The sequence below is a fragment of the Dendrobates tinctorius genome, unplaced genomic scaffold, assembly GCF_039654945.1.
Source record: "Dendrobates tinctorius isolate UK_male_01 unplaced genomic scaffold, ASM3965494v1 ptg000143l, whole genome shotgun sequence".
NCBI lineage: Eukaryota > Metazoa > Chordata > Amphibia > Anura > Dendrobatidae > Dendrobates > Dendrobates tinctorius.
In genome coordinates this window covers 7,977,139-8,001,381 of record NW_027361810.1, presented here as the reverse complement: position 1 = coordinate 8,001,381, position 24,243 = coordinate 7,977,139, and the positions used below count along the sequence as shown (strand labels likewise).

The window sequence follows — 24,243 nt, the reverse complement described above, 5'->3', positions numbered from 1 at the left end:
GATTCACCATCTCTCATGGCTTCTGAATGTTCCTCATCAAAGCATCTTCTTCTCTCAGGAGCTTCAGCTTGATGCACACCATGGAGGACAGCTGTGAGTTGGATCTCACCTACATCACAGAACGGATCATCTCCGTCACCTTCTCTGCAGGGACAGAAGAAGCCAACTTCTGCCGAAACCTCAAGGAGGTGGCACATATGCTGAAGTCCAAACATGGGGACAACTACCTGGTGAGTACTTCTGGAGACATGACCACTAAAGTCAGATCTCTGTCACTCTCTTCCTCCATGCGATTAAATCGTTCATGGTCCCAGTGTCCCGATTTTCTTTTGTTTCAGATCTTCAATTTGTCCGAGAGAAGACATGACATCAGCAAGTTACATTCTAAGGTGAGACACGGAGGCTGCAGAGAAAACTTGAGGATACGTAGTTATTTAGAAGCTTTTTGATGGAAGTTGTGCCAGGTTGTATCACCACCAGGTAGATACTCAACATTACAGCAAGTAGAGGTCATGGCAGCTTCACTTACAGATTGGTGGATGCCAAGATCGTGTAGAAGGCTGGTGAGGGTCAGGTTGGGTTATATTATTGATATATAGAGACGGTGATCATGTAGGTGAAGACTGTGGTGGCTTGGCATCAAGGCTGGTGGAGTTTTTGTTGGGCCAATGCATACTGGTCACAGGTAGAAGACATGTTGACTCAACATGGTGAAGGTCATGTTCGTTGATAAAACTGGAGGACATGAAACTAATAGTCATGCTGGCTTGTATTATATAAATAGATGGAGGCTGTGACCCTTTTTGTGGATTCCTGTCTTTTCATATAGATGGTTACTGGCCTGTGGAGGTCCTTTTGGCTTATGAAATAAGTGGAGACCTCAATCATGTAGAAGGCTTGCAGAGGTCGTTTTCTTATTGAGGGTATTGGTAGTGTGTTTGGCTTGTAGAGGCTGGATGTGTTAACATTGGCTTGTAGAGACTGTTGGTGGTCATGTTGACTTGTGGAGACTGGTGGTGGACATGTTGGCCTGCAGATGCGTGTGGTCATGTTAGCTTGTAGAGGCTGGTGTTGGTCATGTTGGCTTGTAGAGACTGGTGGTATTCATGTAGGCTTGTAGAGACTGGTGGTGGTCATGTTGGCTTGTAGAGACTGCTGGTGTTCATGTTGGTTTGTAGAGACTGGTGGTGGTCATGTTGGATTGTAGTGACTGGTGGTGTTCATGTTGGCTTGTAGAGACTGGTGGTGTTCATGTTGGCTTGTAGAGACTGGTGGTGGTCATGTTGGATTGTAGAGAATGGTGGTGGTCATGTTGCCTTGTAGAGGCTGGTGATGGTCATGTTGACTTGTAGAGACTGGTGGTATTCATGTTGGCTTGTAGAGACTGGTGGTATTCATGTTGGCTTGTAGAGACTGGTGGTGGTCATGTTGGCTTGTAGAGACTGCTGGTGTTCATGTTGGTTTGTAGAGACTGGTGGTGGTCATGTTGGATTGTAGTGACTGGTGGTGTTCATGTTGGCTTGTAGAGACTGGTGGTGTTCATGTTGGCTTGTAGAGACTGGTGGTGTTCATGTTGGCTTGTAGAGACTGGTGGTGGTCATGTTGCCTTGTAGAGGCTGGTGATGGTCATGTTGACTTGTAAGAGACTGGGGGTGGTCATGCTGGCTTGTAGAGACTGGTGGTGAGCATGTTGGATTGAAGAGACTGGTAGTGGTCATGTTGACTTGTAGAGACTGGTGATGGTCATGTTGGCTTGTAGAGACTGGTGGTGGTCATGATGGCTTGTAGAGACTGCTGGTGTTCATATTGGTTTGTAGAGACTGGTGGTGGTCATGTTGGATTGTCGAGAATGGTGGTGGTCATGTTGCCTTGTAGAGGCTGGTGATGGTCATGTTGACTTGTAAGAGACTGGTGGTATTCATGCTGGCTTGTAGAGACTGGTGGTGGTCATGTTGGATTGTAGAGACTGGTGGTGATCATGTTGGCTTGTACAGACTGGTGGTGGTCATGTTGGCTTGTAGAGGCTGGTGTTGGTTATGTTGGCTTGTAGAGGCTGGTGTTGGTTATGTTGGCTTGTTGAGGCTGGTTTTGATTTTGTTGGCTTGTAGAGGCTGGTGGTATTGATGTTGGCTTGTAGAGGTTGGTGGTAGTCATGTTGGCTTGAAGAAGCTGGTGGAGGTTGTGGTGCTTTAGCATCATGGCCAGTTGACATTACCATCACAAAAAATTTATCTGATATCATGGCCGTGGCTCTCGGACAGAAGACGTATTTATACAGTTCTGCACCTGCGGAGCACAGAACACTGGAGGTAAACGCTGAGATGTAGAGAAGAGCAGGATCCCAGCAGGATGTGAGGCCGGAGTTTGTCCTCAGCTCTGACGACTGGGAGAGGAAGGATTTTCATTACTTCTGGTTAAAGAGCTGCTAATTAGGAGTCGATTCCTCTGCAGACCTAGAGGACATCATAGCAGTAACCTGGAGGACATCAGTTACAGGAAACATGGCTGGTGTTTTCCAGAAACAGCACGTCACCTGTCCACAGGTTGTGTGAGGTACTGCACCACGCTTCCATTTATTTCATAGTTGCATAGGTTGAACAAAGACCCAGGTCCATCAATTTCACCCTTTCTGACCAATTATACATTTTGTCACTAAGTTATCCATAACCCCCAATGTTATGTGTGCTGAGGAGCTGTAATACCTCACATAACCTGCAGACGAGGGTGATGCTGTTTTGGAATATTCATGTTTTTTAATATTTTGGACAATCATACGATACTAAACCTCGAGACTGACTTCTATCCACCTGCTTTGCTAGTAAATATTGTCTGTTGCTCTCTGTTATCAGCCAGTGCTTTGTTAGCCTTTCAGCTGTGTTTATGAATCTCCTTTTGTTGCTTGGTTTCGATGCACAGGTCCTGGATTTTGGGTGGCCGGACATGCACGCTCCAGCACTTGAGAAGGTTTGCAGCATCTGTAAAGCAATGGACACCTGGCTGAACGCAGATCCCCACAATGTGGTGGTTATCCACAATAAAGTAAGTGACGGCTGCTGCTCTGAGCCGGAGACCTGTCTGCCTACCGGCCACCAGGGGCAGCACAGCTGGTCTGACTGCTGTCTGTGAGCACAAATCGTAGCATAATCCTGATGTTGTGTTATCTTATTTTAGGGGAACCGTGGACGGACTGGTGTCGTTATTGCAGCATACATGCATTACAGCAATATATCTGCCAGGTATGCATGCCCAGGTTATACCAGCTGTACATATATAATTATATACAGGAGATGCCCAGGTTATACCAGCTGTACACATATAATTATATACAGGAGATGCCCAGGTTATACCAGCTGTACATATATAATTATATACAGGAGATGCCCAGGTTATACCAGCTGTACATATATAATTATATACAGGAGATGCCCAGGTTATACCAGCTGTACCTATAAAATTATATACAGGAGATGCCTAGGTTATACCGGCTATACATATATAATTATATACAGGAGATACCCAGGTTATACCAGCTGTACATATTTTCTTATTTTCAGGAGATGCCCAGGTTATACCAGCTGTACATATATAATTATATACAGGAGATGCCCAGGTTATACCAGCTGTGCATATATAATTATATACAGGAGGTGCCCAGGTTACACCAGCTGTACATATATAATTATATGCAGGAGATGCCTAGGTTATACCGACTATACATATATAATTATATACAGGAGATACCCAGGTTATACCAGCTGTACATATATAATTATATACAGGAGATACCCATGTTATACCAGCTGTACATATATAATTATATACAGGAGATACCCAGGTTATACCAGCTGTACATATATAATTATATACAGGAGATGCCCAGGTTATACCAGCTGTAAATATATAATTATATACAGGAGATGCCTAGGTTATACCGGCTATATATAATTATATACAGGAGATGCCCAGGTTATACCAGCTGTACATATTTTCTTATTTTCAGGAGATACCCAGGTTATACCAGCTGTACATATATAATTATATACAGGAGATACCCAGGTTATACCAGCTGTACATATATAATTATATAGAGGAGATGCCCAGGTTATACCAGCTGTACATGCACAATTATATACAGGTGATACCCAGGTTATATCAGTATACGCTATATCACTATATACAATCAAATATATAGCAGATTTTGATTGCATACTGCGCCTTGAAAAAGTATTTCCACTTTTTTTCATGTTACACCCATAAACTTACATGTATTCTATTGGGACTTTAGTTGACACCAACATAAGGTAACAAGTATGTGTGACTTGTAAAAGAAATGATCAGACATTTTCTAATTATTTAAAAAATATAAATCTGAGCATTGTGAGGTGCATTTGTATTCGGCCCCCTGTAGCCTGATCCCCCAAAATAAAATCCAAAGGGACCAATCGCCTCCAGAAGTCACATAATTAGTACATTGCATCCTGGGTGTGATTTCTTCAGTATATATTCAGCTGTTCTGGGAAAGACTCAGAGGTTTGCATAAGAACATTTGGGATCAAACAGCATCATTAAAACCAAAGAGCCCACCAGAAAGGTCAGGGATAAAGTTGTGGAGAAGAGTAAAGCTGGGTTAGGTTATTAGAAAATAGCCCAAGTACTGAATATCTCACAGAGCACTGGTCAATCCATCATCCAAAAATGGGAGGAGCTTGGAACAACTGCAAAGCTACCAAGACATGGCCGTCCACCTAAACTGACATCCCAAGCAAGGAGAGCAGCAATTTGAGAAGCAGCCGAGAGGCCCATGGAGGATTTGCAGAGATTTACAGCTCTGGGGAGAATCTGTTCAGGATGACTATTAGTCGTATACTCCAAAAATCTGGTATTTATGGAAGAGTGGCAAGAAGAAAGCCATAAGAAGTAAGGTTTGCAGTATGCAAAATCCCTGAAGGGGACGCAGCAAGCATATGGACGAAAGGGCTCTGGTCAGATGAAACCACAGGTGAACTTTTTGGGATAAATGCAAAACGCTATGTGTGACGAAAAACTATCACTGCACATCACCCTGAAAACACCATCCCCACGATCACACATGGTGGTGGCAGCATCCTGCTGTAGGGAGGCTTTTCCTGAGCAGGGGCAGGGAAGCTGGTCAAAAGTGATGGGAAGATGGTTGGAGCTAAACACAGTGCAATCCTGGAGGAAAATCTGTTTAGAGGGTGCAAAAGACTTGAGACATGGGTGTAGGTTCACCTTCCAGCAGGAAAACGACCTTAAGCATCCAGAGAGAGCTCCAGTGGACGGTTTAAATCACAGCATATTCCTGTGTGTGAAAAGCGCACCAGGCAAAATCCCAGAAAATCTGTGACAAGATATGAAAATTGTTATCACAGACGTCTCCATCCAATCTCACTGAGCGAGAGCGAGTGTGCAAAGAAGAAGGGGAAAATGTCACCTGTAGATGTGCAACGCTGGAGAGACAGACCCCAAAAGACAGCAGAGAAAACTGGTAGAGACAGACCCCAAAAGACAGCAGAGAAAACTGGTAGAGACAGACCCCAAAAGACAGCAGAGAAAACTGGTAGAGACAGACCCCAAAAGACTACAGAGAAAACTGGTAGAGACAGACCCCAAAAGACAGCAAAGAAAACTGGTAGAGACAGACCCCAAAAGACAGCAAAGAAAACTGGTAGAGACAGACCCCAAAAGACAGCAGCAATACCTGCAGCGAAAGGTGGCCCTACAAGTACTGACTCGTGGGGGCTGAATACAAATGCACATCGCAATTTCCAAACTTATATTTGTAGATCTTTAGAAATCCTCGTATCATTTCCTTTCCACATCACGAATACTTGTTACTTTGTTACTTTGTGTTGGTCTCACATAAACGCCCAGTAAAGTCCATTAAGGTTTGCGGGTGTCACATGATGAATGTGGGAACGTTCTCTGGATATTTATTTATTTATGAATCTTCTTGTTGACGTTTCTCTCCGATATTTTGGATTACACGCACACATTTAGTTTTGCTTGTGGCTTTGTTCTCTGTTGTGTCAGTGTTAGGATCTTACACGCCCGGTTTGGGGTCACTCACTCTTACGCCTTGTCTCGCTCTCCACATGACTTTGAGACCTACCAGGAGGGGTTATTGAGGTTCTCGTAGATAAATAGAGGAATTGTTTTCTAATATTAGATGCTGCTCAGCTTTTTATAATTAAACAACCCCCGACGATACACGCTGTAGGGGGTCTATTGACTCCTTACAGTTGGGGGGCCCTGTTACAGATTTTGCAGTGAGGCCCAGGAGCTCTTTTATGGAAGATGGAATAGATTTTCTTTTTTATTTGCATGTTTGACCCGTAGAAATAACTTATATTTTTCTCCACAGTGCTGATCAGGCCCTGGACAGATTCGCCATGAGACGGTTTTATGAAGATAAGGCTCTCCCTGTTGGTCAGCCGTCTCAGAAGAGGTCAGTGTACTCTCATTTGTATCCTCCTCCTGTCTTGTTCTGCATTGTAAAAGGCAACGGAAAAGATCGTCCCAAATAAATTACCGTACTAATAAACTATCCTCCAGATCTGGTGTAGTATGAACCTGACCACAAGGGGGCGAGATTCCACTGTAGAAATTTTAAGCTAATAATAGGGACTTTCTGCAGCTGCACGGATGGAACAAAAGTGAAGTGGAAAAGGTCCAAAATCAATGTCGTATTAGGGTCTCCCTGCTCCTCCTGACACTGACTTTAGAATTTGGAATCCGATTCAGGGGGTGCCGACCCCATTGGTGGTATGATATGTCCTACGTTCTAGGAGCCTCGAACTGTAAGATTGAAGTCCTGAGCTGTATCTAGGGGTCTCTTCTCCTAGCTTTACATGTGCATGCTTTCCCTGCAGATATATCCATTATTTCAGCGGTCTGCTGTCCGGGGCCATTAAGATGAATAACAAGCCGCTGTTCCTGCACCACGTCATCATGCACGGGATTCCAAACTTTGAGTCCAAAGGAGGTAAGAGATAAATGTCTGGTCACATGACCAGAATAAAGTGTGATACATTGTATAATAAAGACGATGTTATAATAAAATATTGTATAATATGATATGGTATTTGTTGTTATAACATAAAATAGTTATTATATTATTTTATTTCTATAAATAACTATATAGATATTTAAAGGAACACTTCCAGACATTCTATATTAAAAGGTGACTGTGATAGTAATTATTTTACTTCCATGCTAATTTAACAGAGCTTGAACGTTAGTCTTGCTCCCTACAGCTCTTTTGTGACCCTATGACAACACTTCATGTTATATCTGTTCAGTCTTAGCATAGGAACAGTGTGGCTGTAAATCATCATCCAGATTAATGTTGCCTAATTATATATATTTTTTTATGTTAGGATATTCATGTGGGGGGTAATTCTGACAATTCCACTATGATAACACTGAAGGGACTAAAAAGCTCAAAAATCCTTTGAAAAAAAAAAATCTTATTAATTCTTGTATGTAATTCTTTCTGTTCCGTTTCCTAGGATGCCGTCCTTTTCTGAAGATCTATCAGGCCATGCAGCCGGTCTACACCTCGGGAATATAGTAAGCCTCTTCATAATAAATGTAAAGGCCTCATCATAAATGAGCAGAATGCAGCGGACAATGCTCTGTGTGCGCGACTGTCTATATTATCATCTGTGCGCAAAGACCATCAGCAGCATCGGTTCTCTCTCCTGTCCTTTGTTACAATGTATCAGTGCACTTAAAATGTAGAACTCCTGAGTCTGGACTGTCCGGCTTACAGAGGATTGTGTGGACTGGCTACAACTGTTCCGAATCTATAGCTGTTAGAATAGGTGGGTTTTTAGTCAATAAAACAGCGAGCAGAAGGGATGAGCCATTAAATCATAAAGACCCCTGTTCATCATCTGTGGGGGGTTTTAATGACCTTTCTTATTTTTTTTGTCTTGTGCGATTAGTTGACGTTTTTTTCTCACTAAGATATTAAAAATGTCGCACGTGGATCGATCAGTTTTGTGCAAAGTCAATGATGCTTTTTTTTTTTTCTCTTTTGCGCCTTTGTAGAACACAACGTCGTACGATCCTTGAACGCGTCGTACATTAGTCTTCAACCGCACAAAAAAATAAAATGAGATTATTTGTGTTCCACACGGGGACTGAGCTGCAATTGCGCCAAAGTGTTGCAACAATTCGTAAAAAAGTTGATAAATGAAGATTTAGGTTAAAACATCTGGAACAGGAAAACTGTGCCCATAATAGCAAATAAAAAACTCCAAAACACAGATGAAACCAAGTAAAGTTTTCTTAATAAAATCCAACGATGAAATGATTAATGAGGCGCAAGCACAAAAATTACTACTTAAACCATTTTTGCTCCAGAAAATAAAAAAAGGTTCAAAGACAAAGATGAATGGAGGCGAAAATAAATTAGAAAATTGCAAAGCTTTTTTTTTAATAAAATGTTTCATTTGCTTTAACCTGACTGCTCCCTTTCCACCACTAGAGGGCGACATATGAGCTGTAACCGAGCATCCTGGGAATCGGTGCACTGGCGATGGTTTTTTATATCTTTTTTTCTTTTTCCGGGGCCGCACCTTCACTCTTGTATCAAGCAGCCGATCTGCTCTTTTACTTGGAAGCATTTCTTTGAATTATTTCTTCAATTATTTTTGGTAAGAAAAGTTGGATAAAATCCCATCTGGCTGCCGTTATGTCTCCGTCCCATGAGGTTGTTACCCAGCTTTCCTCTAGGGTCTTCATGGTAATGAAGAGATCCCAGAACCGGGGGTGCATGATGGCGCCTTTCACACTGATACCCCTCCTGTATAGCTGACAACCTCTGCGGTCGCTGTGTTGGAGTCATGCAGGTTGTCACACAGACGCTGCATGGACGACTTCTTATTTTTGGGGAACGCCAGCTCCTCCTTTTCGGATGTTTTGTTTCCTCTTCAGCCGGCGTCATTCCATTCTGGCCTCTTTTCCCCTCCCCGGTGTCGGTTCCCACATATTCGGGGCAGTGTACACTGGACTCGCATTCCTTCCCACGACCCCGCCACTTCACTTCCTGCTGCGATTACGTTTCACCTCGTGCCGTGGCCTCTGGCTATGATGTCAGGATAACTCTGGGGCCATCGCTGGCGCCCCCTTCTGCCATGTTACTTAATGGGATTTTGTAGTTTTCCATTGTGGGCTTCTTAAAGGGAAGGTATAGTCACAAAATATTTCACACATCCACCCCAAATCCTGGAGTGTAACCTTTTACTTCTCTGTTGCATTCAGTAACGTACAGGGCGACAGTCACACCAGCATCTGCATCACCATAGAGCCGGGGCTGCTGCTGAAAGGCGACATCTTGGTAAGTCATGGGGCAGAGACCTTTACAGCACGGGCACATACAATGCACACGTCATCTTCAGATATACGTACTGCAAAATGTCTTTAATTTGGCAATACTGGTAGTGTAATGGTGCCGATGTCTGGTAAAGGGGTGCACGGTTTATCTGGGCAACGTATTGCACTATCTGGGCACTAGGTGGTGCTATGTGCACAATGTGCAAATATTTAGTGACACTATCTGGACCTCAGAAACAAGTCTGTGCTGTGAAAAGGGGACATTTCCTGTTTATGGTGCACAAGCCCCCAGGATGGAGGCAAAAATACGGAAATACGGATGTTTATAGTGTAGGGGTTGTGTCCACTTTTTGTCTTTATTTTTTCTATATATAAGCAATTTTTGCTTCTTTATTAGGGATGTGATCACTCTTTCAATCTAAGGCACATTTTCAGCAATATATTCTGATTTGTTAATGCTTTCTGATCAGTTCTGATACTTTTTGGGTGATGCATTCACTGTCTGGGTGACGTTCTCGAGGCGACACGTTTATCAGGTAAACAATGTAACACTTTTTGGTGACCTGTTCACTTTCTGAGTGATACATTTATCATATAAACAATAAACAATGTAACTCTTTTTGGGTGATGCCTTCACTTTCAGCAATGTGTGGGGATTTCTGGGCAGTTTTGATAATTTATCTGGGCCCTGTGCTGCATTTACTTGGCAAAGTGTTCACCTTTTATCTTGGCAGTGAGTGTACCACTAATTTTACAGGGGCTCAATGGTGGCACAATTTGTCCACTGTGGCCTGGACACTCCTGGTAGCTGATATTACTCCCCAGGGTAGGAAACGTTTAATTACAAGGACACTGGCCACTTTGGCAGCCGTCCTTTAACCCCTCCCAGCCTGTTCACTGAGATACAGGCCTGACCCATAGTGCGGGGTCTGCAGCGCCGGGTGGCAGACCAGTTACAGTAAATCCCCATCGGTGTCACCTATGGATCTGCTAATTGATCCACCGTCACTGCATCTCCTGACTCTCTGCGCTCAGCGAGCAGCGCCTCCCCCAGGTACTAGTATCAGCCGTACTGCAGAAAACATGTCTGTATGTCACCCTGGTTATACCTGTATCTGGGAAAGCTGGGTGCCAACTGAAATGACTGTCTTTTTAGTTTCCAATTGTCAAATCTGCCAAGTAATGCAAGTATGCTTTCCTCACTTCCATATCACTACAATATCAGCCATGTTAGCCCTTCAGGGGTTTGGTAAAGCTGGGTGCCCACATTGCTTTTATATCCCAGGTGCGCAGCGTCTTTAAGAGTCTGACACATTGTTACAATTCATTGTATTTGTTTTGATTTTTTTAAAATTTTCCTTATTCAGCTAAAATGTTACCACAAGAAGTATCGCAGCCCGACGCGTGACGTTATATTCCGCGTGCAGTTCCACACGTGCGCCATCCATGATCTCGGGGTCGTGTTTGTGAAAGAAGATTTGGATGAAGCTTTTAAAGGTAAAGTTCAGGTGATCTGGTGAAAGTGATCTGGGGGGGTTGTCACATTTCAGAGGTGCTCCATTTATGGTGAGACTACAAGTCCCAGCATGTCTCGCCAGCTCGTGCTACATCAGTCTGGGCTGTACTAACCCTCCGCAGAGGTTGTGACCGGAAGAATCCAGCGTCTCCGCTCTCCAGGATGTTTTACTGCTTCTCCTCTTTATTGCAGTCAGGTCAAAGGTGTAAAATATCCAGATAATTCAGACTGAAATAATAATTTCTATATATTTCTCACAAGGATGAAATCATTGCACTGAGTCCAGATGTGCTGTGTATTATTGGAAACATGCAACTTGTAAATCTGCTTTAAAACCCAGCTTTCCCAGACTCCTGTATTACCAACCTGCTTACAAATGTGGGATATGAGGTTTTTGTATCCCTGATAACTGGACAGATAGACAATTCCTGACGGTGCTGTACTGTCGGCCATGCTGCTTGTCACCCAGCTTTCCCAGTCCCGTGCTTGGAAAATCTGCTTAATAACGTAGTGACAGATCCTCCCTGTTCATGTATCACTATAACTGGGCAGATATACAATCAAAGGGTTGGAAACAGTGGTGACAACTCCTAAAAGTGAGGTTTTGGCCATATGGTTTGTCACCCAGCTTTCCCTAGTCTTGTGCATGGAAAGTTTGTAAGTAATTTAGAGATAGATCATCCCTGATCTTGTATCACAGTACAACTGTGCGAAATACTGTTCAGAAATCCGAGTGGCATCCTGAAGAAGTTCTACTCAGCCATTCGGCATGTCACCCAGCTTTCCTAGGGTGGTGCAGTGGAATTCTGCACACTAATTCCTCACTGGTATTACATTTATGTGTAACGGAAGATATGCCATTCAGGTGCCCAAGGAAGCTGGATGACACATCCTGAAAGTGCTGTATTGTTGGCCATATTGCTTGTCACCCAGCTTTCCTGGTGTCGTGAAGGGCAGATCTGCTTAGTATTGTGGAGATTAAACTTGCTGATGCGAGGCTTTAATAACTGGCTGTGGTGGTCTGTATGGCGGCAGTGCGCAGTCAGGAAGCTGATCTGTTATATTGGGTGCTGACACAACAAGCGGCCTCGTCATTCAGTGCAGTCACTCGGCACCTGTCCCCCTGACATGGATATGGGATAAAAAGCCGTCAGCTCCCGACCTTCTGGCCCGACACCAATATTAGCCTGTAAGGTCACCGCTAGTTATTCTGATGCGAGACCCCACGTGAGAATCGGATGTGACTATCCCGCCATCGGAAATGGTGGACAGTAGCGCAGTGGTGCAGGACGCCGGCGGCACCTGGAGCGCGGCCCGTCCTCCATAGTGATGTCCTTACTCGGGACTGCGCATTGTTCCCCGTATTACAGTCCCTCATGGGCCGGCTGTCCTTCTGTTTGGTGTGGGACCCCGTGGCCTATGTGTGCGCCATTCACCAGAACAATGTGGTCAGAATTGAGGCTAATTTAGGAAAATGGAAACTTTTCTTCAAGACGGATTGTAACAGTAACTTGTTCTTAATTCTTTCAGATGAAAGGTTCCCGGATTTTGGGAAAGTGGAGTTCGTCTTCTCCTATGGCCCAGAGAAGATACAAGGTGAGAGAAAAGTGATAGAGAGCAAAAGCAGGCCATATTGTTTGCTGGGTGTTCTAGTTCTTCTCATACAACATGTGGTGTAGAACAGGCAGTTCCCGGAGCATCAATGTAGCAGAAATGGCTGCGCAGGAATACGCGCACTGGCAGCATCTCATCTCCTTGGGGCTGTTATAGGGTCTCATGGTGGGCTTGCGCAGGATGGCCTTGACCCCTTTTTTATGACAAGGAACCTTGTAGCTGGCATTTATGTAGAAGGAAATAACACTGGCACGAGCTTAGTGGGCATTTCAGCAAGTTCTAATTAAGGGCACTGTGTCCTGCCCTAATGTAAGAGGCACAGAGCATTGTGCAAAGGCAATAGGATAGATATAGGGGGGCTTCTGGTTGTCACTCTTGGGGGTCACTTACTTTTTTTTAGAGGCACTTTGATGTGTTTTCTTGGCTCAGTAGTGAAGTGCACTGCTCATGATTCAGGGACATCAGGTCATGGCAGTGGCCACTATGAAGAGCATATTATAGGGAGAGGTCTGTATATTATGGGGAGCACATTATAGGGAGAGGTCTGTATATTATGGGGAGCACATTATAGGAAGAGGTATGTATATTATAGAGAGCACATTATAGGGAGAAGTCTGTATATTAGAGAGAGTACATTATAGGGAGAGGTCTGTATATTATGGGGAGCACATTATAGGGAGAGGTGTGTATATTATGGGGAGCACATTATAGGGAGAGGTCTGTATATTATGGGGAGGACATTATAGTGCGAGGTCTGTATATTATGGGGAGGACATTATAGTGAGAGGTCTATATATTATGGGGAGCACATTATAGGGAGAGGTCTGTATATTATGGGGAGCACATTATAGGGAGAGGTCTGTATATTATGGGGTGCACATTATAGTGAGAGGTCTATATATTATGGGTATCACATTATAGGGAGAGGTCTGTATATTATGGGGAGCATATTATAGGGAGAGGTCTGTATATTATAGGGAGCACATTATAGGGAGAGGTCTGTATATTATAGGGAGCACATTATAGGGAGAGGTCTATATATTATGGGGATCACATTATAGGGAGAGGTCTGTATATTATGGGGAGCACATTATAGGGAGAGGTCTATATATTATGGGGAGCATATTATAGGGAGAGGTCTGTATATTATGGGGAGCACATTATAGGGAGAGGTCTGTATATTATGGGGAGCACATTATAGGGAGAGGTCTGTATATTATGGGGAGCACATTATAGGAAGAGGTCTGTATATTATGGGGAGCACATTATAGGAAGAGGTCTGTATATTATGGGGAGCACATTGTAGGGAGGTCTATATATTATAGGGAGCACATTATAGGGAGAGGTCTATATATTATGGGGAGCACATTATAGGGAGAGGTCTGTATATTATGGGGAGCACATAGGGAGAGGTCTGTATATTATGGGGTGCACATTATAGGGAGAGGTCTGTATATTATAGAGAGCACATTATAGGAAGAGGTCTGTATATTATGGGGAGCACATTATAGGGAGAGGTCTGTATATTATGGAGTGCACATAATAGGAAGAGGTCTGTATATTATGGGGATCACATTATAGGGAGAGGTCTGTATATTATAGAGAGCACATTATAGAGAGAGGTCTGTATATTATGGGGTGCACATTATAGGAAGAGGTCTGTATATTATGGGGAGCACATTATAGGGAGAGGTCTATATATTATGGGGGGCATATTATAAGAAGAGGTCTGTATATTATGGGGAGCACACTATAGGGAGCGGTGTGTATATTATGGGGAGCACACTATAGAAAGAGGTCTGTATATTATGGGGATCACGTTATAGGGAGAGGTCTGTATATTATGGGGATCACATTATAGGAAGAGGTCTATATATTATGGGGTGCACATTATAGGGAGAGGTCTATATTTTATGGGGTGCACATAGATTTTGAGGGAATGGTCAATATATTATACATTTTGCTTCACTTACAGTATCTAAATGAAGCAGTTTCTCCAAAGTGAGTATCTGTAATGTCAGGTCTGCTTTCTGGCCATAAACTAGAGTTGCCTATAGTGCAGAACCCTTCACGTTTGGACTTTAATGGGCTATCAAGGAGACTGGTTCTTGTGATCTGACCGCAGCGCCAGGCTGAATCTTTCATCAATGCGCCGTCTTTCTATTTGTGTTTGTGGATTCTTTCTGCCGCTTTGCTTCTCTTTCTCTAAAATGATTAAGAGCTGCTGCTTAGTTCTGTAGATTGCAAAAAGCAGAATATTATGAAGATGGTCTGACGGACTAGAAAGTGTCCTGGGGTAGATGAGACCTGTGGCCCCTCAGCCGCGCTGCACCGCAAATTCCTTCCAGTCAGGCGGAAAGTGTAAACAATGAGATGAACTTGGTTTAGTCCAAAAGTCTATAGACCACACAGAGAAACAAAGGACAAAGAACCAAACCCAGGACGAGGCAAGGATGTACAGAATCTATCCAAATACTGAAAATGCTCCAGAGATACATAGGGATACTGCCCCTATGTACAGGAATATAACTACTATAATACTGCCCCTATGTAAAAGAATATAACTACTATAATACTGCCCCTATGTACAAGAATATAACTACTATAATACTGCTCCTATGTACAAGAATATAACTACTATAATACTGTCCCTATGTACAAGAATATAACTACTATAATACTGTCCCTATGTACAAGAATATAACTACTATAATACTGCCCCTATGGACAAGAATATAACTACTATAATACTGCCCCTATGTACAAGAATATAACTACTATAATACTGCCCCTATGTACAAGAATATAACTACTATAATACTGTCCCTATGTACAAGAATATAACTACTATAATACTGCCCCCTATGTACAAGAATATAACTACTATAATACTGCCCCCTATGTACAAGAATATAACTACTATAATACTGCCCCTATGGACAAGAATATAACTACTATAACACTGCCCCTATGTACAAGATTATAGCTACTATAATACTGCTCCTATGTACAAGAATATAACTACTATAATACTACTATGTACAAGAATATAACTACTATAATACTGCCCCTATGTACAAGAATATAACTACTATAAGACTGTCCCCTATGTACAAGAATATAACTACTATAATACTGTCCCCTATGTACAAGAATATAACTACTGTAATACTGCTCCCTATGTACAAGAATATAACTACTATAATACTGCCCCTATGTACAAGAATATAACTACTATAATACTGCTCCTATGTACAAGAATATAACTACTATAATACTGCCCCTATGTACAAGAATATAACTACTATAATACTGCCCTATGTACAAGAATATAACTACTATAATACTGCTCCTATGTACAAGAATATAACTACTATAATACTGCCCCTATGTACAAGAATATAACTACTATAATACTGCTCATATGTACAAGAATATAACTACTATAATACTGCCCCCTATGTACAAGAATATAACTACTGTAATACTGCCCCTATGTACAAGAATATAACTACTATAATACTGTCCCTATGTACAAGAATAAATATAACTACTATAATACTGCCCCTATGTACAAGAATATAACTACTATAATACTGCTCCTATGTACAAGAATATAACTACTATAATACTGCCCCTATGTACAAGAATATAACTACTATAATACTGCCCTATGTACAAGAATATAACTACTATAATACTGCTCCTATGTACAAGAATATAACTACTATAATACTGCCCCTATGTACAAGAATATAACTACTATAATACTGCTCCTATGTACAAGAATATAACTACTATAATACTGCCCCTATGTACAAGAATATAACTACTATAATACTGCTCATATGTACAAGAATATAACTACTATAATACTGCCCCCTATGTACAAGAATATAACTACTGTAATACTGCCCCTATGTACAAGAATATAACTACTATAATACTGTCCCTATGTACAAGAATAAATATAACTACTATAATACTGCCCCTATGTACAAGAATATAACTACTATAATACTGCTCCCTATATACAAGAATATAACTACTATAATACTGCTCCTATGTACAAGAATATAACTACTATAATACTGCCCCCTATGTACAAGAATATAACTACTGTAATACTGCCCCTATGTACAAGAATATAACTACTATAATACTGCTCCCTATATACAAGAATATAACTACTATAATACTGCTCATATGTACAAGAATATAACTACTATAATACTGCCCCCTATGTACAAGAATATAACTACTGTAATACTGCTCCTATGTACAAGACTATAACTACTATAATACTGTCCCTATGTACAAGAATATAACTACTATAATACTGCCCCCTATGTACAAGAATAAATATAACTACTATAATACTGCCCCTATGTACAAGAATATAACTACTATAATACTGCTCCCTATATACAAGAATATAACTACTATAATACTGCTCCTATGTACAAGAATATAACTACTATAATACTGCCCCCTATGTACAAGAATATAACTACTGTAATACTGCCCCTATGTACAAGAATATAACTATAATACTGCCCCTATGTACAAGAATATAACTACTATAATACTGCCCCCTATGTACAAGAATATAACTACTATAATCCTGCTCCTATGTACAAGAATATAACTACTATAACACTGCCCCTATGTACAAGAATATAACTACTATAATACTGCCCCCTATGTACAAGAATATAACTACTATAATACTGCCCCTATGTACAAGAATATAACTACTATAATACTGCTCCCTGTATACAAGAATATAACTACTATAATACTGCCCCTATGTACAAGAATATAACTACTATAATACTGCCCCCTATGTACAAGAATATAACTATTATAATACTGCCCCCTATGTACAAGAATATAACTACTATAATACTGCCTCCTATGTACAAGAATATAACTACTATAATACTGCCCCTATGTACAAGAATATAACTACTATAATACTGCTCCTATGTACAAGAATATAACTACTATAATACTGCCCCCTATGTACAAGAATATGTGTATTATAATAAGCGTTACACACTGTATACTCTTCTATAGTTGTCCTGTAGTCTTTATATTTACAGGTACTTGTATGTACAGGACAGGTGTATCATATGCGATGTATATTTATGTGTTATTGTGATTTGATATTTGTTTTTCCAGGGATGGAACATTTGGAGAACGGCCCGAGCGTCTCCGTTGATTATAACACCTCTGATCCTCTGATCCGATGGGACTCTTATGACAACTTCAATGCGCACAGAGAGGACAGTCTGGAAGGTGGGTGCTGCCATCATGGCTCGGACTTTCCCTGTAATATGAATCAGCCTTTCTATCTCAAGCCTCTTTTGTAGTTTCTTATCATTCTGTCCTTTCTTGAGATGATCATCTCTTTGCACCCGTACACTGCAGCCTATCTGAAGATGCAGAATGTTAAATGTACGAGAGGGGACAGAACAGCGATACAAGCAGGAGATGGCTCTCAGAATGGGAAAGAGAAATCAAAGCGCTGCAGTGTAAAGCATGGGAGACTTGACAGAGCAGCATGTTTAGTCTCTGGGAGGTGGAGTTCAGACAATTAGAGAGAAAACTTCTAAGCTCTGATATTTGACCACAGATGTGCTTTAATAGAGCAGTACTGCAGTGTAAAGCATAGGACAAGGGGCAAAGTCTCAGCTTTATTATCTATTGATATGAGAGGCCGATTTCATACAGCTTCACACCCTCTTAGTCTGTGCAGTAGATTGAGCCTTCATTGCAGAAGGGGATGGAGTTCAGATGACTTCACACTTCAACAGATGATCGTTTGTTACATAAGCTTTAGTCTCTGCTTATGTAGATGTGCCTTAATGGAGCACAGCTGTAGTATAAAGTATGGTAGAAAGTACAGAGCAGCAAGTTGTGTCTCAGATGATTTTCTGAGAACCTCAGATTCCATTAGACAATGCGTTTAACCAGGAGTCACACACAGCGATCATACTGCAGCCCGGTAACGCTGCAGTCTTTCCATAACCTTACAGAGAAGGAGCTGCAATTTCACATGGACGATCGTAATGGTCGTGTGGTTTTCCAGATGAAACATGTTTCACTTGCAGGATTTAGTGATTGATTATAAAGCATGTGAGAAGTGTAATAATGACAACAGCTGACTCATAGAGACATGACTGGTTGATATACATTACTCTTAAGTTCTGACTGACATCTTCTTCCCAGCATCCTTACTGAAAGATGGAAAACTAATAATATTAGCATCTATATTTCACCTTTCCAGCAAACCCAGGGTTAAAATGAATGCAAGCCTTTAGGCGACTATTGCAAGGGAGTGGGTGGGTAGTAAAATCAGAGAGTTGCTCACACAGCAGAGGGCAAGATGAAAGAGTCCTGCCTGTCAAAGCAGCTGTGTGTCCACTGGTGACACAGACAATGTGCGCAGGTCACAGCAGCTGGGGGTCCACTGGTGACACAGGAAATGTGTGCAGGTCACAGCAGCTGTGTCCACTGGTGACACAGGCAATGTGTGCAGGTCACAGCAGCTGGGGGTCCACTGGTGACACAGGCAATGTGTGCAAGTCACAGCAGCTGGGGGTCCACTGGTGACACAGGCAATGTGTGCAAGTCACAGCAGCTATATGTCCACTAGTGATGCAGACAATCTGTGCAAGTCACTGCAGCTGTGTGTCCACTGGTGACACAGGCAATGTGCGCAGGTCACAGCAGCTGTGTGTCCACTGGTGACACAGGCAATGTGCGCAGGTCACAGCAGCTGTGTGTCCACTGGTGACACAGGAAATGTGTGCAGGTCACAGCTGCTGGGGGTCCACTAGTGACGCAGGCAATGTGTGCAAGTCACAGCAGCTGTGTGTCCACTGGTGACACAGGAAATGTGTGCAGGTCACAGCTGCTGGGGATCCACTAGTGACGCAGGCAATGTGTGCAAGTCTTAGCAGCTGTGTGTCCACTAGTGACACAGGAAATGTGTGCAGGTCACAACAGCTGTGTGTCCACTGGTGACACAGGAAATGTGTGCAGGTCACAACAGCTGTGTGTCCACTGGTGACACAGGAAATGTGTGCAGGTCACAACTCAAGGCATCCCACAGATCACTACAAGGCAAGGTGAACTCCCTGGCACCTTGGGGTGCAGATCTTTGCAAGTAATCAAGAAGGGATCATTAGAATAGTCTGTGCTCCTGTATGATAGTGTGCAGGGAGTGATTGAGTTCCTCCGTTGATATGACACCATTGTATCAGAATACAATGTATCACTGCTCTGTTATGTTTAGTAAATACAATAATACAGCTCTTCATCATGCAACAAAATCTCACCATGGTCTAGATCTCTGCTTGTGTTCATTGAAGGAGAACATTATTGTTTTTTTACCTAGAGGATGAAATCCTGTGCAGACCTAATACTCAAAGTGTTGGTTACAATTGTATCCAGTCTGTTGAGTCCTCCATCTCATACTTGATACATGATCTACTGATAGATTCCATCAAACTATAAGGACAGGAGAGACTTTGTGGATGTTTTTTGTTTCTGGAATATTACTATATTGCATTGTAACAACCCCTCAGCTGTGAAGCAACTAGTTATGTGTGATTTGTTCATTTGCATTCATTTCTAGGGTTTTGTTGGGATAATGTCTTCTATCTTGGATATTTTCTATGGTTTGTGTGTTTTGCTGTGTCAGGCGTGGTGCAATCACAAGTTATGTTCCAGCACTGGATAGTGTCCACATGATGAGCCAAGTCAAGCCAAGTTTTAGGGCGGTTTTCCTATTCTGGGTACAAACAAGAATGTACCTATTCACTGTCAGTATGCAGAGATCATGTGCTTCTAGTGCTGTTTTGATGCAAATGTCAATCTAGAGGGATGATTAATGTATTGGGGGTACAACGGGGCATTCAGTCCACCTGCTTCACCCCAGCCCCATGCATTTGTTTGCATGTTTTCTGCTGGTCACAAATAAGAAAGGTTTCGTTTTTCATGAGCTGTCATGCGGCAGACAGGTGTCAGTCTCTGATTTATGGGTGTCAGGAGGCAGCACAATTTGGCGGCAGAGGATCCAAATTAAAAGAGGAGGAAGCTGACACCTTTAAGTGAGAGACGGGTTAACTTTTGGCATCTTACGATTTGCTTGTCGTGGTTTGTGCAGTTTGTTTTTACATTAGAGGAATGTATTTGGTACTTATGGTGGAGTGCAAGCTGCTGTTGCCAGTGTGGTCACTGGCATTCCCCCAAAAATGACCCCACAAATGGTCAAAATAGCAATTTTCAGAGGCTGTAGTATTAGACGTGGCCACCAGGAGTGATATAGAGCAGTACATTTATTTTAACTTCTTTTCAGGTTATAGACTTTTTTTAAAGAGAAGTTTTAGAGTCACAGAACAAAGCGAAAAGGGTGGGACTGATCCATGAGAATCCTGTGATAGTTTCCATTCTCGTTTGGCATCCACTGTGAATTCCTACCCTCATCTCAGACAGAATTTGTGACCGTGAACTTGTTACTATATGAGGGGTTCCTACGTGTATATGTTACTTAATAACACTGACTGCACGTTACATATCCTGAAAACAAGGGTGTTACATAACTGTTACTCCCGCTCTCCTCTTCTGTGTGTTACTGTCCCTGTCATAGCTATGAACCAGGAAGAACAGGATGAACAGAGTCATAGGATAGATCATCCCTAGACAACAAGTGGTTTCTGGTTTTATGTGAGTAAAGCTTAATATTTGTGGAATGAAAAGTTCAGTAACTTTCTTATCTACTTTCTATTTAAGCTCATCATCATTCCTATCCATGTTTTCAGCATCTCTGTTTGCTGTCAGTAGTTGGGAAAACATTCCTGCTTATTTCCTGAGGCTAAAACTGATCCTGCCCTAATGCATCTCGCTTCTGAGGGTTTGCTACAATTACATCCATTCTGTATATCCTTTTTCAGCTTGTCTCATCTGCAGTACAAATGTTCCTTCAGTACCGATATATATTCTTGTGTATATATGAGTTTTGGGTCCAGATTGTGTATACAACACTCTTATGTTCTGCCAGAGAAGTGTTAACTCTCTGCAGCGAGTGCAGCACTTGGACGGTGGAAGTGTAAAAATACTCAGAGCTGACGGATGGCTTCTTGTGTTATTCATCAGCGGCAAAAGGAGGATCTGAAGAGACAACTGTGTGGGATCCGGCCTGAAGATTATAATCTGCTGTTTATCAGGACTCCCCTAGTGATATCATGTCAATGCATCAATAATGTAAAATTATAAATCTATCTACAAAGAAGCAAAAAGTGACCAGCACCTGCTACCTGACTGAAGCGAGAGTGAACAGGTGCAAGATGCCATCATACCAAAGAGTGAGGAACCACTGTATAAAGCCATATATATGCAATCATTGGATCTGTGACACTTCATCTGTATTACTGTCAAATAGACTATACTCTTATACTGCAATAGTGCATATAGTCTATATGGCAGTAATGCGGTCTATAAGTACAGTCTATATGGCAGAACTGCGGTATATAAGTATAGTCTATATGGCAGTAATGCGGTATATAAGTACAGTCCATATGGCAGTAATGCGGTATATAAGTACAGTCTATATGGCAGTAATGCGGTATATAAGTACAGTCTATATGGCAGTAATGCGGTATATAAGTACAGTCTATATGGCAGTACTGCGGTATATAAGTATAGTCTATATGGCAGTAATGCGGTATATAAGTATAGTCTATAAGGCAGAAATGTGATATATAAGTACAGTCTACATGGCAGTAATGCGATATATAAGTACAGTCTACATGGCAGTAATGCGGTATAGAAGTATAGTCTATATGGCAGTAATGCGGTATATAAGTACAGTCCATATGGCAGTAATGCGGTATATAAGTATAGTCTATATGGCAGTAATGCGGTATAAGTACAGTCTATATGGCAGTAATGCGGTATATAAGTACAGTCTATATGGCAGTAATGCGGTATATAAGTACAGTCTATATGGCAGTACTGCGGTATATAAGTATAGTCTATATGGCAGTAATGCGGTATATAAGTATAGTCTATATGGCAGTAATGCGGTATATAAGTACAGTCTACATGGCAGTACTGCGGTATATAAGTACAGTCTATATGGCAGTACTGCGGTATATAAGTATAGTCTATATGGCAGTAATGCGGTATATAAGTATAGTCTATATGGCAGTAATGCGCTATATAAGTACAGTCTACATGGCAGTAATGCGGTATATAAGTACAGTCTACATGGCAGTAATGCGATATATAAGTACAGTCTACATGGCAGTAATGCGGTATAGAAGTATAGTCTATATGGCAGTAATGCGGTATATAAGTACAGTCCATATGGCAGTAATGCGGTATATAAGTATAGTCTATATGGCAGTAATGCGGTATAAGTACAGTCTATATGGCAGTAATGCGGTATATAAGTACAGTCTATATGGCAGTAATGCGGTATATAAGTACAGTCTATATGGCAGTACTGCGGTATATAAGTATAGTCTATATGGCAGTAATGCGGTATATAAGTATAGTCTATATGGCAGTAATGCGGTATATAAGTACAGTCTACATGGCAGTACTGCGGTATATAAGTACAGTCTATATGGCAGTACTGCGGTATATAAGTATAGTCTATATGGCAGTAATGCGGTATATAAGTATAGTCTATATGGCAGTAATGCACTATATAAGTACAGTCTACATGGCAGTAATGCGCTATATAAGTACAGTCTATATGGCAGTAATGCGGTATATAAGTATAGTCTATATGGCAGTAATGTGGTATATAAGTACAGTCTACATGGCAGTAATGCGGTATATATGTACAGTCTACATGGCAGTAATGCTGTATATAAGTATAGTCTATATGGAAGTAATGCGGTATATAAGTATAGTCTATATGGCAGTAATGCGCTATATAAGTACAGTCTATATGGCAGTAATGCGGTATATAAGTATAGTCTATATGGCAGTAATGCGGTATATAAGTACAGTCTACATGGCAGTAATGTGGTATATAAGTACAGTCTATATGGCAGTACTGCGGTATATAAGTATAGTCTATATGGCAGTAATGTGGTATATAAGTACAGTCTACATGGCAGTAATGCGGTATATAAGTACAGTCTACATGGCAGTAATGCGGTATATAAGTATAGTCTATATGGAAGTAATGCGGTATATAAGTATAGCCTATATGGCAGTAATGCGCTATATAAGTACAGTCTATATGGCAGTAATGCGGTATATAAGTATAGTCTATATGGCAGTAATGCGGTATAAGTACAGTCTATATGGCAGTAATGCGGTATATAAGTACAGTCTATATGGTAGTACTGCGGTATATAAGTATAGTCTATATGGCAGTAATGCGGTATATAAGTATAGTCTATATGGCAGTAATGCGGTATATAAGTACAGTCTACATGGCAGTACTGCGGTATATAAGTACAGTCTATATGGCAGTACTGCGGTATATAAGTATAGTCTACATGGCAGTACTGCGGTATATAAGTATAGTCTATATGGCAGTAATGCAGTATATAAGTATAGTCTATATGGCAGTAATGCGGTATATAAGTACAGTCTATATGGAAGTAGTGCGGTATAGAAGTACAGTCTATATGGCATTAATGCGGTATATAAGTACAGTCCATATGGCAGTAATGCGGTATATAAGTACAGTCCATATGGCAGTAATGCGGTATATAAGTACA

General features: G+C 41.5%; 1 protein-coding gene across 10 annotated transcripts in view; it reads left to right on the top strand.

Moving 5' to 3' along the window:
• TNS1 (tensin 1) overlaps positions 1-24,243 on the top strand; it is a 461,328-nt gene that overhangs the window by 327,198 nt on the left and 109,887 nt on the right. For all 10 annotated transcript variants that reach the window (XM_073545363.1, XM_073545362.1, XM_073545371.1 and 7 more), the window contains 11 exons: positions 59-230; positions 339-389; positions 2,917-3,039; positions 3,172-3,236; positions 6,383-6,466; positions 6,891-7,003; positions 7,530-7,590; positions 9,289-9,364; positions 10,728-10,857; positions 12,407-12,472; positions 17,675-17,791. In XM_073545363.1, coding sequence (XP_073401464.1) covers positions 59-230; positions 339-389; positions 2,917-3,039; positions 3,172-3,236; positions 6,383-6,466; positions 6,891-7,003; positions 7,530-7,590; positions 9,289-9,364; positions 10,728-10,857; positions 12,407-12,472; positions 17,675-17,791 — 1,058 coding nt within the window. The remainder of the gene's footprint in view (positions 1-58; positions 231-338; positions 390-2,916; positions 3,040-3,171; positions 3,237-6,382; positions 6,467-6,890; positions 7,004-7,529; positions 7,591-9,288; positions 9,365-10,727; positions 10,858-12,406; positions 12,473-17,674; positions 17,792-24,243) is intronic.